The sequence below is a fragment of the Colobus angolensis genome, unplaced genomic scaffold, assembly GCF_000951035.1.
Source record: "Colobus angolensis palliatus isolate OR3802 unplaced genomic scaffold, Cang.pa_1.0 Scaffold165, whole genome shotgun sequence".
In the NCBI taxonomy this organism is placed as follows: domain Eukaryota; kingdom Metazoa; phylum Chordata; class Mammalia; order Primates; family Cercopithecidae; genus Colobus; species Colobus angolensis.
Genome location: NW_012114766.1, coordinates 1,512,527 through 1,532,769, shown reverse-complemented (window position 1 = coordinate 1,532,769; position 20,243 = coordinate 1,512,527). Strand labels below are relative to the sequence as shown.

General features: G+C 48.4%; 1 protein-coding gene across 1 annotated transcript in view; it reads right to left on the bottom strand.

Moving 5' to 3' along the window:
* Positions 1–3,524: 3,524 nt before the first annotated feature.
* CLN8 (ceroid-lipofuscinosis, neuronal 8 (epilepsy, progressive with mental retardation)) overlaps positions 3,525–20,243 on the bottom strand; it is a 24,864-nt gene continuing 8,145 nt past the window's right edge. The window contains exons 2-3 of the mRNA XM_011937544.1: positions 13,017–13,664; positions 3,525–4,043 (exon numbers count right to left, since the gene is read on the bottom strand). Of these exons, the coding sequence (XP_011792934.1) occupies positions 3,726–4,043; positions 13,017–13,559 (861 nt within the window). The 5' untranslated portion in view covers positions 13,560–13,664 and the 3' untranslated portion in view covers positions 3,525–3,725. The remainder of the gene's footprint in view (positions 4,044–13,016; positions 13,665–20,243) is intronic.

The following is a 20,243-nucleotide window of genomic DNA, read 5'->3' as shown; positions in this document are numbered from 1 at the left end:
ACCACGCCTGGCCTGAACGTCTGTTCTTTATAAACTACCCAGTCTCAGGTGTTTTGTTATAGAGGCCCACACTGCCTGAAGCATGACTTTCTGTGCTAAATGCCGTGTTGAAGAGCCCAGCTCTGGCGCTGGAGGCTGTGCCCGAGGCAGGCATGGCTGCCCACGAGCTGCATCACCTTGGGCACATCACCAGCTCTGAGCCCCGAGGCTCCTCGGCTGAAGTGGAATCAACAGGGCCTATTTTGTTCACGTTGTCGGGGCGAAGAAAATGGAAAATCATGTCCCTTAAGCACAATACCTGGTAAAAAAAATCTCACACTGAACTGCCACCATGACAACTCCAGTGTCACCCAAGGAGCCTGGACACCGAGAAGAGCAGAAGCTGGTGCGGCCCAGCCCCTGCAGCGTGGCAAGGAGGCTGCACCAACCCTTGGTCTTCAGTCACTCCACCTCCTTGGCGCATTCTGTTTCCCAACTTAAGAAACAAAACAAAACGTGGGTATGGAGAAGGATTTCACTACCGAAAGAAAAAGCACAGTGACAAGTGATCACACTGAAGACAAGCTGGAGCGCCACATCCTGGCTAAAGGCAGGGCCATTTTCTATCCGGGTCACCTGCCATCAGGTGGAGTTAAGGCCGATACTGCACAATCTTCCTAGTTATCAAGCAGTTCCAGAATTCCTGTTATGTGAACTCACCTCGTTTAATACTTGCTGTAACTCTCAATAGATGTGAAGCACACAGTGCACACGTGCAGATGAATGCTGGCCAATGTGGGCTGCTGAGCGGGCCGGGCCCAGGCTCATGCCAACCTGGCACCAAGAAGTCACAGCTCATGAATGTCACCTGCACCACGTTCCACTATGGATCCGTCCCCTCCCACTGTCGGTCGGGGAGACTGAGGCCAGTGAGGACCATGGGAAAGTGCTGCGCCGTCTGGAAGGGGTCCGGATCATAACAGTTCACAAAGCCTTTTCTACCTACAAGCCCCCAACTTCAGGCTCTGCACTGAGGGTCCCTGGACCAATGTGTGGGTGGCACTGGACGGAGCGGGTGAGCCTGTGCTTCTCTACGGCGCCTCCATCTCTATGCATCCAAACATGCGTATGAAGATACAGGAGGTCAAGCATGGACCCCGGGAAGGTCAAAGTCCTAGTGGAGGTGAGATAAAAATTAGGCTGTCCACTTCCAACTCCAAACCGAATTCTGAACACATGACGATTTATCATTATATTTTGTATCTCCAAGATAAAATATTCACAGTAATGTGAATAGGTTAGTTTATTTTGAGAGAGAGGAAGACATCATTTGGGTTCTGTAAACATCAGTCACTTTATTATGCCTCTGTCTGGCTGAAAAACACCAGCTCCTGCTGACTCCACAAGGGCTCGGCTGCAAAGGGTGCTGCCTGCCAGGGTGTGCGGTTTCCAGTTAAAAGTTTCAGCAGGGACACCATTTGCCGGATGGGTTTAAGATTAAAATCGCTTTGTAAAATGTCATAAATAGGTTACTATACACCGTGATCAATAAAGTTAAAGCACCACCAATCAAAATACACTGCTCCGGGCTAGGTACAGTGGCTTATGCGTGTAATCCCAGAACTTTAGGAGGCCAAGGTTGGCAGATCACTTGAGATCAGGAGTTGGAGACCAGCCTGAACAACATGGTGAAACCCTGTCTCTACTAAAAATACAAAAAATTAGCTGGGCACGGTGGAGGTGCCTGTAATCCCAGCTACTTGAGAAGCTGAGGCAGGAGAATCACTGGAACCCGGGAGGTGGAGGTTGCCGTGAGCCGAGATCATGCCACTGGTCTCCAGCCTGGGAGCCAGAGTGAGGCTCTGTCTCAAAAAAACGGAAACAAAAACAAAAACAAAACAGCGTTCCGAGAGTTCCACGAAACATCAGGAACGTAAGTCACAGGATTCTCACGAGCAGCCGACGTTTTCCACATACATTTCAAAGGTGCTTTTGATAAAAAATAAACTTTGAATTTCAATTGCACGTTTATGTCAAAACACACACACACACACACACAATTCTGTACGTCTGTTAACAAAATTGCTAAACTGGTGTATAACTTCTACCTGGGTATAAAACAGTAGGAACAACGTACCTTGGGACTCATCATCAGGCAGCTCATTGCCAGGAGCTGCTGCCGGACTATTCTAGGGACCCCAGGACCCGCAGTTGAGCATCTCTGAAGGGGTCCAGGTCTATCCTACAGCTCAGTGGGAAAATGACATCACTACTTGTCTTGAAATCTACAGAGAGGCCAGGCACGGTGGCTCACACCTGTAATCCCAGCACTTTGGGAGGCTGAGGCAAGTGGATCACGAGGTCAGGAGATCGAGACCATCCTGGCTAACACAGTGAAAGCCCATCTCTACTAAAAACACAAAAACTTAGCCGGGCGTGGTGGTTGGCGCCTGTAGTCCCAGCTACTCAGGAGGCTGAGGCAGAAGAATGGTGTGAACCCGGGAGGCGGAGCTTGCAGTGAGCCGAGATCGCGCCACTCACTCCAGCCTGGGCGGCAGAGCGAGACTCCATCTCAAAAAAAAAAAAAAAAAGAGATCTACAGAGAGACACCAACCACGGAATTAGGGTCTAGACTGGGTGCCTGTAGGTAACTCAGTCAATTAAAAACAACTCTAAAACCCAGACAACCTGATTACAAAATACCTACCTTATTTTGTCAAATGAGCAATACAGTATGAATGATAAATTCTCATTTTAAAACAGGTTCCATGATTTAAAAAAAAAAACCTTGCAAGATTTCACTCGACCACCCCAGGCCCTGGTTGGTGGGGGTTAGACTCCAAGGAGTCTCTGCTGCTACAGGAGTGTCACCAATATCCCTCAGCATTGTCTTTGTACCCTTTGCCACCAGATGGCACTGCTGTACACCTGGGTTTAGATTTTTTTTTTTTTTTTTTTTTTTACAGTCTTGCTCTGTCACCCAGGCTGGAATACAGTGGTACAATCTCAGCTCACTGCAATCTCCACCTCCTGGGTTCAGGCGAGTCTCCTGCCTCAGCCTCCCAAGTAGCTGGGATTACAGATGTGTGGCACGACGCCCGGCTAATTTTTGTAATTTAGTAGAGATGGTGTTTCACCATCTTGGCCAGGCTGGTCTCGAACTCCTGGCCTCAAGTGATCCGCCTGCCTCAGCCTCCCAAAGTGCCGGGATTACGTTGCGTGTGAGCCACCCTGCCCAGCTTAGAATTTCATATGCTGGGAAACTTTAACAAGAAACAAATCGTATTACGTTCTATCTTAGCCCAATTCTCTCCAACTGAAAACAATGTGACTTATGAATAAGACACATGGTGTATGAGTGTGTGACTGGAAAGAATCGATGCTGACCCACCCACCCAGTGGGAGGCACTTTACTACGAAGCCCTTTCCAGCGTTCAGACAAAGCCACCCCACTCCTCAACAGGTGTGACGCCCCCCGGACACCAAGGACTCCTCTCCTAGATGCTTGACACGGTCTGGTGCGGCTAAACTGACAGAACCTGCCAGGACATTCACAAAATTATAATTTCTTAAAAATACTTTGTAGCTACTTCAAAATTAATACTAATGAGAAATAAAGTTAGTATTGCCCTCAGAACTAAACACAAAACATTCACTGCCTCATTAATTCAAAAGCCATTATTCACGGAGCTTCCCAGAATTGGTGTACCGGATCCGCTGGTGCCCAGGAGCCCCGGCCGGAGCAGCTATGGCCTCTTCTTCCGCAGCAGCTGCCCGTTGCCTTCTGGCCTGCTCTTGGCTTCTGGCTGTGCAAAGTTCCAGTCCACCGGAATGAGAAGCTGCTGAGTCTTCTTGTGGGTCCAGTATGGATTGATGATTAGCGTGAGCAGAGCCAGTCCGACAAGGAAGAGTGCCAAATGAGGCAGATACAGGCTGCTGACCAGGCCGTCCCAGTGCCAGAAAAACACCCACCACATGTGGTAGATCACGACCATGCGGCAGTGAAACATGTGGATCATCAGCCACTGGTTGAGCTTCCAGAACAAAGACTCGGACCAGCCTGCCTGCACAGAGACAAGACAAATGCACAAGTTGATATGAAACTGCCAACATTCATTCTTCACATCACAAAGAGGTATTTGCTACCTTATTTACCAAGCAAAACAAATTCATTTCAAAGCAACAGAATTTCCTCCCCAGGGCTCTGCTCTCACTGGGACTTCATTCTGAAAGGAGGCCGCCGGCTCCGTGGGCGCGCCTGGGCCAGCAGGGTTGACCCTTGCCCGCTCATGCTGTTCTCCTGCTCCTCTTGCTCTTTGACTTCCGTTCCCTAAAGCTATGATAAATTCAACCTTTCTTTCGGTCTCCCTTCAATCTTTGTTTTATCTTGAATTTGCACATATTAGGTAAATAACAAATATTTATTTGGCAAAACCAGACACAGGTATCTGAAGCTCCCATACTTAGACCCTGGGAAGTGATGAGGTCATGGGGGTGGGGCCCCATGATGGGATTAGTGTCATAAGAAGAGGAAGAGACCAGAGCCTTCCCCTCCTCCATGCTAGGACACAGCCAGAAGGTGGCCACGTAAACCAGAAGTGGGTTTTCACCAGACACGAATCTGCTGGTGCCTTGATCTCAGACTTGCAGCCTCCAAAGCTGTGAGAAAGGAATTTCTGCTGTTCAAGCTGCCTAGTCTATGGCAGCCTGCTGTGTCACCCTGAGCTGACTAATACAGTATACCACCCTGGCAAAATATTCTAACTTGGGCCGGGCACGGTGGCTCATGCCTATAATCGCAGCACTTTGGGAGGCCGAAGTGGGTAGATCACTTGAAGTCAGAAGTTTGAGACCAGCCTGGCCAACATGGCAAAGCCCCACTTCTAATAAAAATACAAAAAAATTAGCCAGGCATGGTGGCGCACCATGTAATCCCAGCTAATTTGGGAGGCTGAATCATGAGAATCATTTGAACGTGGGAGGCAGAGGTTGCAGTGAGCTGAGATCGTGCCACTGCACTCTAGCCTGGAGGAACAGTAAGACTCTGTGTGAGACTCTGTCTCAAAAAAATAAAATAAAATAAAAAGTTCTAACATGTTCTTCTGGTAGTTTTGAATATTTAAAGCCCCAGGTGTATTAGCTTTTATCAACAGTCCCCTACTCACAACGGTTTGACTTACAATTGTTTGACTTTATGGTGCCAATGTGATACACACTCAGTAGAAACCGTACTTCAAGTACCCACATAACCATTGTTTCAACTCTCAGTATAGCATTCACTGAATTACGGGAGTTGTTCAGCATTCTGTTGTAAAACAGGCTTTGTGCTATAAGATTTTCCTCAAGCGTAGGCAGAGCCAAGTCTTCTGGGCATGTTAAAGGCAGGCCAGGCTGTATACCATGATGTTTGGTAGGCTGCTTGTATTAAACACATTTCTGACACAATATTTTTAACTTATGATGAGCTTATTGGGATGTAACCCCATCCTGAGTCAAAGAGCATCCATTCTAAGTCTGGACTGAAAAAATAAATGTGAGGGAAATTAGAAGAGACAGGCCAGCAGAACAGAGTAGCCCAGCCTGCCTCACACAACTGTCACTGGAGTCTTTCCCAGGTCTCAGAGGGGACATCAGGGCTCCCACGTGTGCATCATGGCAGCCTCATGCACACACACGCCTTCAGAGACCGCCAGTGCCGCTTTCCACAAACATCACCCCAACCCCGGGTGCAAATGAAACACTCCCACCTGTGTTTGGGGCCACCTCGGTGGGCCGGGACCACACAGTTCCCACGCACTCAGCATTGCTGAGGCACAACGAACACTCAGGAAGAAGAGCAGAGGAAGCAGGATCCAAAACAGGCTGGAGCCTCCAAACTGAACGGGACAGGGGAGAAACTCACGCAGACCAGGAGAACCCGTGGCTGTCAGTTCTGGACGGTTAAGTGACATGGGATTGAAACGAAATGTGAAGAGTTAATACTATAACTTATTTCTTACTTGTGAAAGTATAGAGTTAGGCTACAAGTTCTTGGAGGTTCTTGATATATCTAAAGCAAAAGTCCCAAATGTAGCTGGCTCTCAGCCCCTGGGGAGACTGCAGATCCTGGTTTGCCTGGGCAGTCCCTGACATCCTTGTCTGGGTGGTAAAGAGTATAGTCACTCTGACAACTGGCCACAACCACCAGGTCCAAAAGTGGTGAAGGACAATGCTGAACTTTGGCACAGGCAAGTTTTCGATCTCACACCTCCCTCAGACCCACAGTGGCAGGACCAGGTGGGCCCAAACCCAGGTGAGGCCTGACAACTGCACCGACAGCAGTGTCCAGGGCTCAGCACCTGTTTCAGTGCACAATGCACAGTGTAGAGACAGACGGTGGCCCCCACGAGATCATGATGGAGCTGAACAGTTCCTATCATTTACTGTTTTGCTATACTACACTTTTACCATTATTTTGGAGTGTACTCCTTCTCTGATGAAAATAAAGTTAACTATAAACAGCCCCAGGCAGGTCTTTCAGGAAGGTGCAGAAGAAGGCACTGTCATCACGGGGGGTGGCAGTCCCATGTCTGTTACTGCCCCTGAAGTCTCTCCGGTGGGACGAGATGTGGAGGTGGAAGAGAGTGATATGGACGATCCTGACCCTGTGCAGAGCTAGGTGATTGTGTATCTGCGTCTTAGATTTCAACAATTTAAAAAACAACTTTTTTAATTAAGAAAAGTTTACAGAATAAGGGTATAAAGAATATATATATATAATATATATATATACACACACACACACACACACACAATGTATTTGTGTTTTAAGCTAAGTGTTATTACAAGAGTGGAAAAGTTTTAAAACTTTAAAATTTATAAAGTAAAAGGGTTACAGTAAGTTAAGGTTAATTTATGATTAAAGAAATTTTTAATATAAATTTAGCATTGCTTAAGTACACAGAGTTCATAAAGTCTACAGGAGTGCACAGTGATAGGCCCTCACACTCACCACTCATTCTGACTCGCCCAGAGTAGCTTCCAGTCCTGCAAGCTCCATTCCCAGTTCACACCCTGCATGGGTGTGCCATTTTTCATTTTTAACACGGTATTTTTACTATACCTTTCTATGCTTAGGTATGTTTAGATACACAAATATTTACAGTTGTTTTACACTTGCCTGCGGTATTCAGTACAGCCACGTGCTGTCCAGGTGTGCAGCCTGGGAGCAATGGGCTCTGATGCATAGAGCCAAGGGTAGAGTTGGCTTAGACACATGGAAGGGCACTCTATGACGGCCGCTGGATGACGAAATAAACTAAGGACACATTTCTCAGAACACACCCGTCGTTGAGCAACACATGACTGTACATGGAACGGTACCACACACTGTGTACTCTTTTGGGTCTGGGTAATGTCTCTGACCGTGTCTGTGTAAACGATCCATATTGCTGCCCACCCCTCTCCCGCGTGGACAAACTCAGCTCACAAGCCCTTTCCACTGATGATGGGACTTCAGTAGGATGCAGTCTGAGGCCAAATGAACAGCATGGCTAAGACAATCCCAGTACCCCTGTTCGAGTGAACATGTGGGTGCACTGGGGTCAGGCACAGACCTATGCATGGAGCCGCAAGGACACCAGAAGTCTCACACACTGTTTTCCCTCACTAGTTATCAAACTGAAGACACTCAAGCATTTATTAAACGGCTGACAAAAACTAAAGGAAAGACAATGCTCCTTCTGTCACGCAGTGGACTGCAGCATGGCTACACGAACGTGTGCCACTCACAGAGTCCAGATTCCAGAACCTTCTGTCATCACGTGTGTGTGTACTGGAGCAGGGCCACACACACATCTGCCCCTCACAGATTTCACCTTCCAGAAGCTTCTATCATCACGTGTGTATACTGGAGCAGGGTCACATGCATATCCAACACTCACAGATTTCACCTTTCAGAACCTTCTGTCATCACATCTGTGTGTACTGGAGCAGGGCCACATTCATATTCAACCCTCACAGAGTTCACCTTCCAGAACCTTCTGTCATCACATGTGTACTGGAGCATGACCACACATACAGCTGCCCCTCACAGATTCCAGTTTCCAGAACCTTCTGTGTGAACAGAAGCACAGTCACATGCAAGTATCCCCCTGACAGACTCCATCTTCCAAAATCTTCTGTCATCATTTGTGTGCTGGGGTACTGCCATGCATGTGTGCCCCTCACGGATTCCAGCTTCCAGAATCTCCTGTCATCATGTGTGTGGAGCACCACCACCCATATGTGTGCCCCTCACAGATTCAGCTTCCAGAATCTTTTGTCATGTGTGTGCTGGAGCACCACCACACACATGTGCCCTTCACAGATTCAGCTTCCAGAATCTTCTGTCGTGTGTGCTGGAGCACCGCCACACGCACGCGTGCCTTCCACAGATTCCCACTTACAGAAGACTGAGAATCATCTGTGCTATGACCTGGCGCCTGGCACAGGGCCTGCAAGAGTGCTCATTACTCCTCAAGAGAGCGTACGGTATCAACAGGAGTGAACAGAGTGTGTGAAGACAAAACAGTGAAGAGTCGACGTTTTGAATGTCAGAATCCTCTGCGTTAGCTAGAAGGCCCCACACAGTGATGAACTGTACAGTACACCATGCACTCAGTCCCAGGCTCTTGCAAGCTCAGCCTTCATTCACTCGGCCATTCCCTCACAATTCACAAAAAGTTCTCCTCCACCATTTTCCTCACTTACTGAAAGCAGTCATCTTAAATTATCAATAGTCACATCAGAATATAATCACTACCTTAAGTTTAGAAAACTCAAAGCTTGAGAACTGAGAGTTCTTTGGTTTTACTAAGGCACTAAAACTGTTGTAGTCAAAGTCACTAAAGGCTTTGAAAAAAGAGGCAAAATCTACAGGAACAAAATCTGTGACATAACACATGCAAAGCTCTGTCGCCCGGCAGTTATATCCATACTTAAATATACAGTTGCCCTCAGTATTCTTGGGGGACTGCTTCCTGGGCTCCCTGCAGATACTCAAAGCCACGGATGCTCAAGTCCCTTACATAAAATGGCTTTGTATGTGCATATAACCTAGGCACACTGTTCCTTACTCCTTAAATCATCTGTAGATTACTTATAATACCTAATACAATGCAAGTGCTATATAAAATTGTTACATTGTATTGGTATTTGTTATATTTTTTATTGTTGTATTATTCTAAATTTTTCCCAAATATTTTTGATCCACAGTTGGTTGAATCCAGACACAGAATCCATGGAATCAGAAAGTTGACTGTATACATACATATATATACACACACATGTATAAATACAAAATATATAAAAACTGACAGTGGGTTTTGGTTTTTGGTTGAGATAGGGTCTCACTCTTGCCCAGGCCGGAGTGCAGTGGCGTAATCACAGCTCACTGTAACCCTGAACTCCCAGGCTCAGGTGATCCTCCCACCTTAGCCTCCCAAGTGGCTGGTACTACAGACGTATGCCACTACGCCCAGTTAATTTTTTTTTTTTTTTTTTTGTAGAGACGAGGTTTTGCCATGTTGCTGGTCTTGAGCTCCTGGGCTCAAGTGATCTGCCTGCCTTGGCCTCCCAAAGTGCTGGGATTACAGGTGTGAGCCACTGCACCTGGCCTGACAGTGTTTTTATATCACCTCATTTGTATTTTGAACTAGTGAGTCTGTGGATAAATCATGTTTAGATGTTTGAATCCTATGTAATTCGAAACATTTCAGAACCAAATCTAAGACAGAAATCTAATACGAAGAACAAGCCACTGTGCTCGACTTAGACACCCATCCTAAATTGATGGTCATATTTTGTCTTTACATCCTTTAGTTCTGATCAATCAGACCTTGATGGGGGAGAAATGTTGAATCCTCATGCCCTACTGCTATGCGACAATCTATCAGCTTTAAAAGAATTTCAAAATTTTAAGGCCGGACGTGGTGGCTCAAGCCTGTAATCCCAGCACTTTGGGAGGCCGAGACGGGTGGATCACAAGGTCAGGAGATCGAGACCATCCTGAGCTACACGGTGAAACCCCGTCTCTACTAAAAAATACAAAAACTAGCCGGGCAAGATGGCGGGCGCCTGTAGTCCCAGCTACTCGGGAGGCTGAGGCAGGAGAATGGCGTAAACTCGGGAGGCGGAGCTTGCAGTGAGCCGAGATCACGCCACTGCACTCCAGCCTGGGCGACAGAGCTAGACTCCGTCTCCAAAAAAAAAAAAAAAAATTTTAGACACAGTGTTTTCTTACTGCATTTGCTAGTATTTCAACTAGAGCAAAATAGAACTATGTAGACATACTGGCCCTGAGCTATATTAATTGAGGTTATAATTTTCTGTTATTGAGGTCTGTTGACTTTATACAGTTAACATGAGCAGGGTTAGAAGTAAATACTTAAATAACCCTTTCTCCATTCTACACAAACAGCACCCTAAAAGCTTTAGAGAATGTGCAAACTCCAAAATAAAGTCTCACTCTCTGAGTCTGTCCTCCTGGAGGCTGGGCTCCACCACCACACCTGGGGAGGGAGAACTGCTGGAGATGCCTGTGTCGGCAAATCCTGCAGGAGGCGCTGTCCCCACACCCGGCTCCAGGAGCACAGATAAAACTGGAGAAATCCAACACTGCTTTCCCCCGAGGACTGGAGAGACTGACTCATTTCTTGTTGTTTTTAAAGAGCTTGTAATAAAAAAAAAAAAAAAAACAAGGTAACTATTAATCTATTTCTCGAAACACACTAATGACCCCAAACACACGATCTTGTGGGATGTATTAATAATTTAGTCACTGTTTACCACTTGGGACATTGATGCGGTATTGATGTTTAGAGAATCGATGTGAGTGAGCACCTCTGCTTTCCTTTCAAGAACTTTATTTTCTGCCACAGCCGAGTGACTCCTGAAGTCTGGTGTTTCCAGGTGAGAGGAGCAGGCAATGTGGGGCGCAGGCCAAGGCCTCTTCCTCCAGCACACACCTCTCCACTCCACACTGATCTCACACCAGACAAACCCGGGGAAGTCACAGCCCTGCCTCACATCCCCAGAAGCCCGCGCTCTTACGGAAATAACGCCCACAAAGAGAAAACTGGAAAACTGCATGCCGCCCACAGGACGCTGATGAGGTCCCAGGTCACAGCATCATTCCTAAAATGACCCCACACTTAGACCAGCAGCTTCATATTCGGTCATTTGCTCAGCAAGGAAACTCAGTAGCCAGGTCACTCGAGGGCCTCTTTCAAACCATTCATGGTTCCAACCCTTCTTCCCTGGTAAGGTCCAGCCAAATCACACCTGCCCCCAAACTCCTCCTGCCACCGCCCAAACCACGCACTCACGAGGACGTCTCCAGTATTGCCTGCTGTGGGCTCCATCTACTTCCATGGCCACCCTGTGAGGCTCTGCACTGGCGATAACTGTGCCCCACTCACCCTCACTCACTTGCCTTAACTCCGATGTGTCTCCCTCTCCTCCTGCACAGGGTCCCCATCTGGGGCCATGGCTTCTCTGCACTTTCCTGTCACTGTGCTCACACACCCCATCTGGTGCCAGATGGGGCCAACCTCAGGGGACAGCAGGAACACAAGCTCCTCCTTGAGCTCCCAGGTGCCAGCACAGTGTCTGACACCTGGCTGGAGTCCATGGGGGTTACACGTGAACAGTCTGTACTCTTTACACTTCAGTGCACTTTTGATGAACTGATACTATCTACCCACCCAGACCCCGAAGGCAGGAGTGATTTGTTATGCTTACGTTTCCTCTCAAGGCTACCAGTCTCCTGTACACAAGAAACGTGCAGTAACATGACCCATTCATGTGAATGGCTGAACATTTGCAGGATCTCAAATTTAATATCAAATATCCCATAAACAGCATGATGGGTCATAAAAGACAGCAAGAATCTACGTAAAAACAATTTTAAGGCTGGACACGGTGGCTCATGCCTGCAATCCCAGCACTTTGGGAGCCCGAGGCGGGCATATCACTTGAGGTCAGGAATTCGAGACCAGCCTGGCCAACATGGTGAAACCCCGTCTCTACTAAAAATACACACACGCACAAAAATTAGCTAGGCGTGGTGGTGGGTACTGTAATCCCAGCTACTTGGGAGGTTGAGGCAAGAGAATGCTTGAACCTGGGTGGCGGAGGTTGCAGTGAGCCGAGATCGCGCCACTGCACTCCAGCCTGGGCAACAGAGTGAGATTCCGTCTCAAAAAAAAAAAAAAAATTAAATTGTTTAACATGAAGAACATTTTGACATCAATATGACAATCAAGTGACAAACATTTTTAAAACATGTTCTTCAAAAACAGAAAGAAAGTGCTAGGCAAATACTATGCAAGGTCACAATACTTCTGAGCACCAGTAAAACAACCTTATTCAAAACTAAAAAGCAAGCAAGACGTGTGTACACACATATATTACTTCAGCTTTTTTAAAGTATTAAAAGAGGCCAGGCATGGTGGCTCACACTTGTAATCCCAGCACTTTGGGAGGCCCAGGAGGGCAGATCATGAGGTCAGGAGTTCAAAATCAGCCTAGCCAACATAGTGAAACCCCGTCTCTACTAAAAACACAAAAAGTTAGCCAGGCATGGTGGTGTGCACCTGTAGTCATAGCTAACTCGGGAGGCTGACACAGGAGAATCACTTGAACTCAGGAGATGGAGGTTAAGTGAGCCGAGACTATGCCACTGTACTCCAGCCTGAGCGACAGAGTGAGACTCTGTCTCAAAAAAAAAAAAAAAATATATATATATAGATACATATAAAAGTATTAAAAGAAAGAAAAAAATTAAGTGCTTCCAGACACTACTGAGCCATAAGATCTACTGAGCTTTCTTTCCTTAAGGAGTAGAAAGCCTAAAAGATTTAAAATTAAGAAAATTGCATTCAACTAAAATGAGTCTGTAACTGAATGTGTGTGCTGCAATCCTGCCTGCTGTTGAGTTTATGGCAGTGTCCAAGACATTCTAGCCAGTGATTAAATGTGTGAGGCACGTGTCATCTTCTGCTGACACATGCACTTACCTTTAAGAGCATCCAGGAAATGCAGGTAAAGGGCGTGCTCATCTCCAGGAGCAATGTGGTCATAGCCAGATAGTGGCCAGCTCGGAGATTGACCAAGCAGCCAAGAAACCCAAGAAAGGCAAAGAGATGGTGGACAACCAGAAACAAGTCAAATGTCCGGAAGGCCAAGTTGGACAGGTGGACTGCAACATTTTCAAAGAAAAAGAATCCCGTTGCTGTTGTGATGTGAAACCAGCACCAGTTCTGCTGGCCACGTGCCTTGTCAGCATGAAGCACAGGGTCCCCCAGCAGAGCCCACAGGCCCGCGGCTGTGCTCTGAACACCAAAGACTGCACGCGTGGCCGCCAGGTCCCAGAAGACCTTCTCTCTGGCCACCAAAGAACGGTAAGTGGCATTCAGGGAGGAGGACAGCTGGTGGCAGACCACGAAGACACCCAGGTAGAAGACAAAGCCAGCAACCATCAGCGTGGAGCGGATCCCCCAGGATGCATAGTCCAGGTCAAAAATGCTCTCTGATGTGCCCCCGTCGCTCGCAGGATTCATTGTCCACAACTGTATTCCAAAGGCGTCCTGGGCCCAACCGTGTCTTGTCTAAGGAAACGAAGTCAGTGCAGCGGTCCCTGGGACTGTCATGTGTCCATCTTCAATCTAAAGAAAGAAAAGATCATTCATTTTATGTTGACTCAACAGAAGCAAGGACACATCACTACCCCAGTAACACAAACATTCAACTACAAAATATTTAATTCTGCACCTTATTCTTAATGCATTTACAAGGATACATAAACATACCAAGATAACATCCACTGACAGTATAAGAGGAAAGAAAATGAAACTAAAGCTAGAGCGGTCCAGCCATGAACAGGAGGCTGGAGCGGTGCTGGCAGGAGCACAAGGTCCTATGCTCGTCCTATGCGCACCCCACCAGCAAGGCTCCTGCCTTCACAGCAGTCCCGGTCAGTCACACAATTCAGGCATCGCAGGATGAAACATACTTAACTCATCGCACTGGGATACACTTTGTTACAGCACTGAACTTCTGCTGTTTGATCCTGGTTAACACCCCAAGGATGTCATGAGAACCTGTGCTCCTGTTCTTCATGTTATTCCTTGGTTAAGGCCATGGAACGGCTTCTCAACACCGGCAGGGAAGGCCTGAACTCCTGATTGTGACCTACGGCACTCTGCAGAACGCGGCCTTCTATGGTTCCACTCTCACCACCCCTGCCTCTCACTCCATGCTACAGCCTTCCAGTCCTTTGAAAACATCACACTCTCCTGCACCTCTGGGCCTCTGCAGCTGCTGGGCCCTCTCCCTGCAAAAGTCTTTACCTCCCTGCAGGTGGCGCCAGCTTACCTGTCAGGTCCTCACTCAAAAGGCCATTTGCTCCAGATGCCCTCCCAGAGTAGGGGTCCCACGGCCTGGGTTAAGTATCTTTGCTACAAGCTCCTGATGCATCCCCCAAATACTCATTTTTGATAAAAGTGCTTGCTGAATCCTCACCTCCACTGGACAGCAAGCTCTGTGAGGGCACAGACCACACCTGCCTTCATCACAGCATCTCCTCTGCCTGATGCAGCACTGGGTCCACAGCAGGCCCTCAAGAAACATTTATGGAACACATGAACAGATGCTGAATCATGCTCAAGGGGTCCAGTTTACCTAAGCCTGAACCTGTCTGCAAAGCTACGAACACCAGAGTCTCAAGTTCTCAAAACTGGAAGGGACCTGCGATTAATTCCAGCCTTTCCTTTTACATGGCAGGAACCCCAGGCACACGAGGACACAGGAACAGCTACCGACAAAGCCTCAGATCCCCCTCTTCCCCCCTCACCCAGTATGTAGGGACTTGCCCAGATAATGGAATTTCTGCAGGGAGTGGGGACTCTTGTCACTCACACCCAGTGAACAGACAGCAGGGCTGGGAGCACCGCTCTCCCCAAACAGCTGGCCCCTCTACTCTCTGGAAGGGACCCCAGAATTGACTGAATTGTGAGGCAGCAGGACTAGAGCCGGAAGCATACGAGGGGCCCAAACAGCTGGACCCTCTACTCTCTGGAAGGGACCCCAGAACTGACTGAATCGTGAGGCAGCAGGACTAGAGCTGGAAGCACAGGAGGGGCCACTCACTGTGGCCATTCAACAAAAACTCCCCATCATTATTCAGGCAAAAAGGTCGCTGTGACCACACCCCAAGGGCACCCCGGAAGCACCAGCTCACTCCAGCATGCACTGAATGTGAGTCCCGGGACCTGATGCAAATGACAAGGGAGCACCGATAACTCCCAACCTCTTGGTTTGATAATGGTCATATAATCAAAGGCAAAAATAGTACGAGTGTTTGTCTGTTTCTCCACTGACACTCCAGCTTTAACACAGACTAGCTCTGTGTGAACACAGATCTGATGCGGGAAAGACAGCACTGGCATTCATGTCTCTCCCTAGAGAAACGGCTCCCGTGTCACGCTGCCCCTGGTGCGTGTGTTCAGGGCACACAGGTGTGCTCTCTGATAGATGCTATGGATGACGCCTGAGGGGCTGCCGTGCCCACGTGTGCCCTCGTGACCCACACTTCTGGTCATGCTATATTAAGACTCCAGTGTACTTACACATCTCCAAACACACTTCTGTTAACTTGTACACAAATCAGGTTGAAGATGGTATTAAGGGGCTGGCAAGAGCACTTGGCTCTGGTATTCGCATCGCTGAACCCCTATGCACTTCACGGAGCAGATCAACTTCAAGTGCAGCCTAATGCCTGGAGGGGAGATGGCTTACCAGCGTTAAAGAAAAGCAGGCTGGGTAGAAAGGACAGGTGTCAAGCACAGAATAGCAATCCATTAAAAGGATTCCCCTGAACAACACTGCTAAAGGTTAAAATATGGACCCCTCCTAAAACTTCTTCCTGTACTTTTCCATGAGTGGGTCACAAGATCTGGGTTACAGGTCCCATTTTGCCACAGGTGCATCAATGTGCTGCTCTTGACCAAGACCACTAACTTCCGTGGGACCTTTGCCTTGAGACGAGAGAGTCCCCGACTCCAGAAGGCTCTGCCCAGAGCAGTGACTCAAACCCACCTCAGTGGAAGTGGTTAGTCCAAGTGATGCTTCAGGAGGTCTTTGGTTTGGTCAAGGTGAGAAGGACTCCAGGACATGAGAACCAAAAACCAAGAGGAGCAGTTGGCTTAGTGGGTTCTGATCTTCGTTTCACTATTTAGAAGCTAAGAAAACAAGTTTCAGGCCGGGCACAGTGGCTCACGCCTGTAATCCCAGCACTTTGGGAGGCCAAGGTGGGTGGATTACTTGAGGTCAGGGGTTCAAGACCAACCTGGCCAACATGGCCAAACTCTGTCTCTACTAAAAATACAAAAATTAGCCAGGCGTGGTGACGCACACCTGTAATTTGAGCTACTCAGGAGGCTGAGGCAGGAGAATTGCTAGAACCCAGGAGGTGGAGGTTGCAGTGAGCCGAGATCACATAACCGCATTCCAACCTGGGCAACAGGGTGAAACTCCATCTCAATTTAAAAAAGAAAGAAAGAAAACAAGCTTCTTCCTTAACCACCCTGGACCCCAGGGTCTTACTACGGGAAAAAGAAACACACAGCGCAGGCCGGGTGCAGTGGCTCACACCTGTAATCCCAACACTTTGGGAGGCCAAGGCGGGTGGATCACAAGGTCAGAAGTTCGAGACCAGCCTGGCCAACACGGTTAAACCCGAACTCTACTAAAGATACAAAAAATTAGCCAGACATGGTGGCACGTGCCTGTGATCCCAGCTACTTGGGAGGCTGAGGCAGTAGAATCACTTGAACCCGGCAGGTGGAGGTTGCAGTGAGCTGAGATTGTGCCACTGCAATCCAGCCTGGGCAACAAGATGAGACTCCATCTCAAAAGAAAAGAAAAGAAAAGAAAAGAAAAGAAAAGAAAAGAAAAGAAAAGAAAAGAAACATGCAGAGTAGTAGGAAACAAAGCACCTACTAGGAGCCAGATGTTCAACTCGTTTGTGTGATCTCCACCTGAAGAGCGACTAGCTACCAGGTCGTCAAGTTTTCTAGACATCTTTTTGGAGAGATTACCATATCTACAGAAAAATGGCAGATAGGTGAAAGACACTGAAACAGAAACAGGTGAGCCAGAGCTGAGAGTGGGCAAACCCTCCTGGCAGTCAGAGAACAGGTGCCAATTAGGGATGCAGAAACAGCAGATTATCAAGACCAGAATGCTTACCACCCCTTCCAATCCTGTAGCGAATCCCCATTCTGATTCTTTGCTCAGACCTTCTGATCATGTGTGTTTCTACACAGTAGCGTGCACGGGAACTTTCTGGGTAAGCTGGTGCTGTTCTAGTCTAACTCCTTACTGTGCGTCTCTGAGTTTCGTTAGTGCCAACCAGCATCTTCCAGCCAGGAGTTTACAAAGGAGGTGAACTCCTCAGCTCTCTCAGCCATGAGGGTAGAAGCCAGCCCCAGAGGCAGGGTCAGCCCAAGTGGCCAGTCTTCCTGTAGTCCTGCAGAGCTCTGCTGTCCCTTTGTGGCGTCAGTGTTGTAATGAGAGCAGCTGTCGTTCACCCCAAGTCACAAGGCAGGCACCCACAGAAGTGTGACTAGGCCTTGTTCTGATAGGCAGCACAGAAGGGGTATGGGAAGAGTTCAGCTTCTCCTTTTTTTTCTATTTCTGCTTCTTGACCCAACCACACTCTCTCACTCTTGATATGCAAAATGGGACACAGGGGTTCCCACTGTTGCCTTGCTGTGCTCCATGAGGCTCAGGCCACACGAAGGAGCCCTTAAGTGTAACGCACAGCTGGAAGTCACTGTTCCTTCCGTGGGAAAAACTGGAGGCCAAACCTAATGGACTTATCCTGTTCTTTCACTCTGGAAAGCTTCCAAGCCCTTCCACACCAGCCCCTTTCCTCTCTGCAGCAGAGAAAGTAGAGCCGGAGAAGAAACAACTCCTGGAAGGCCACCATCTCTTGACTCTGCAGATCTTCATTTTCTTTGGGGAAAATGTATACAAAAAGCTTGTCTTCTAAGATTCTGTGGTTTCAGCTCTTCTATTGCACTGAGCCATGCAGTTTTTAGAAATCTGAATGCAAACACATCAGTAAGAGTGTTAGCTCTGTTGCTGCACTGTGACCAGGAACCAGGCTCAGTGGCCACAGGAACCCTTGGGCTCTGTCATGCATCTATGCGCTCCTCCGGTTTACTAGGGACTAAACTGCTAAGCATACCAGCATTTTTGTGTTTTGTTGAGATAATGTATCCCAACTTGGAAGTGAAGTCAAAAAGGAAAAAATGGTTGCATGCTTTTTTCCCTAACACAAGTTCAGTGTTTTACAACCCCGACATTCACTTGACTTTCTAGGAGAAATAACTAAACTATTTACCACTGATTGAGGGTCACACAATTTTACAATCTGCAAAGTTAATTCTCCTTCCATCAAGAAGAAAAGACAATCCCAAAGCTTGTGGTTTCAGTGCACGCAGGATATTCACCAATCTTATACCTAATCCGGCAATCTTTTCTCAGCATTCCTTTTACCCACTCACTAAGAAAATCCTAGTTTTGTGTATTCTCTTTTGAACTGGCACTCCTATCCTGCTGGATACTGCATTAGTGACTGAAATATAACCTGACAAGAGCTATTTACATGAGAATTATACTCCTAACATTTTGGAAATTATACATTGATGGTTGGTAAAAATACGTTTTCCAAAATCAAAAGAAATACATGTTTAATACACAAAATTCAGAAAATATAAACAAGCATAAAAATATAAAAATAAACACTTACAATCCTCTCACACAGCTCCAAGCACTATCACTACTTTTTGGTGCCTGCTGCATCAATTGTTTTTCTAGATATGAACTCTTCCTTTTTACGTAAAAGGGGATAACAGTATACAAGCTGCTCCCTGGCCTGCTTCTCTTCTCTTAGCAACAGCGAATCCTCTTCGGTGAAACGGCGGCAGGGACTCCACCATTTACCCACCGATGTCCTGCCAGGCTTTTGCCCAGTTCCTCGTTATCATGAGACATTCTGTAGTGAACATGTCGAGGCCACCTAGACAACCTGTGCTCTTTTTATGGAAACTGCATGCTCAGGAAGAACTTCCTTACAAACCACAGCCTCGATGACAGCCAGTCTGAAAGGCAGGCACAAAAGTGTTCAAGCTCCGTGGGGAGATGTGGCCATCTCATATTCTCTCCATCACTTACGCTTCCTTCACCATTGCTCACTGCTTTTTCCTCTCACGGCCTTCCTGAAAAGTTGTATGTAAATAAAACTCAAAATATGGGAGTGAGGTAAGCAGAAGCTGGATAGTTACAGATTTCACACAGAGGGTAAAAGGAAACAGGAGTCAGAAACAGCCGCCTCGCCCCAGTCTTTCAGAGAACAGTCACAGCAGAATCTACACAGGCTGGGGAGCCCCTGGCTCCCCTCCTTACTGTCCACACCCAACCCCAACCCAGAGCAGCTGGCAATAGGGCCCAGAGCCCAGGCGGCTCCCACCCCCTGCTGACCCGACCCAGCGCCCGCTCCCTCTGCGACCTCCCTCTCCCCTGCCCGCACACCTTGGTGACCTGACCCAGCGTCCCTCCCCCCTCCTACACGTGCTGCCTGACCCAGCGTCCCTCCGCCTCCCACACCCTGTTGAGCAGCACCTTGTCCCCTTCCGCCCCAGCTAACTCGGTGACCAGTGGAGGCCACACCCACGTGACACCCGCTGTCCTTGACAACAGCTCCGACAGCACCTCTGTGGCTCCGCAGGAGCCGCCTCCCTGCCTCGTGGGCACACAGGTGAGCTGACCATACTTGCCCGGCCGGTCTGCGGGGAGCGAGGTCAGGGGCGACGCCGCCGCCTCCGCCTCCGCCTGTCCCCTCCCACAGTCCGGCATCCGCGCCGCTCAAGGGCTCCAAAGTCAGCGTCGCGGTGAGGAGCCCCCCAAGCCCACCATGCAACCGCGCGAGCAGAACTCCGGGCTGCAGAGCTCGAACGCCCCCCACAAGCTACTGTCCGGGAACGGAACGCCGGGGGTGCCGCGCGCCCACCGGAAGGCAGGGCTGGGACCGCGGACGCTAGGAGCCACCCCGGCCCCTCACCCGGGCTCCCTTACCTGGGCTCCCCGACCCCTCCCCCGGGCTGCGCCTCACGTGGGCTCCCGCGCGCCCATCTGGGTTCCCCGTAAGCTGAGTCCCCGGCCCCTCACCTGGGATCCCC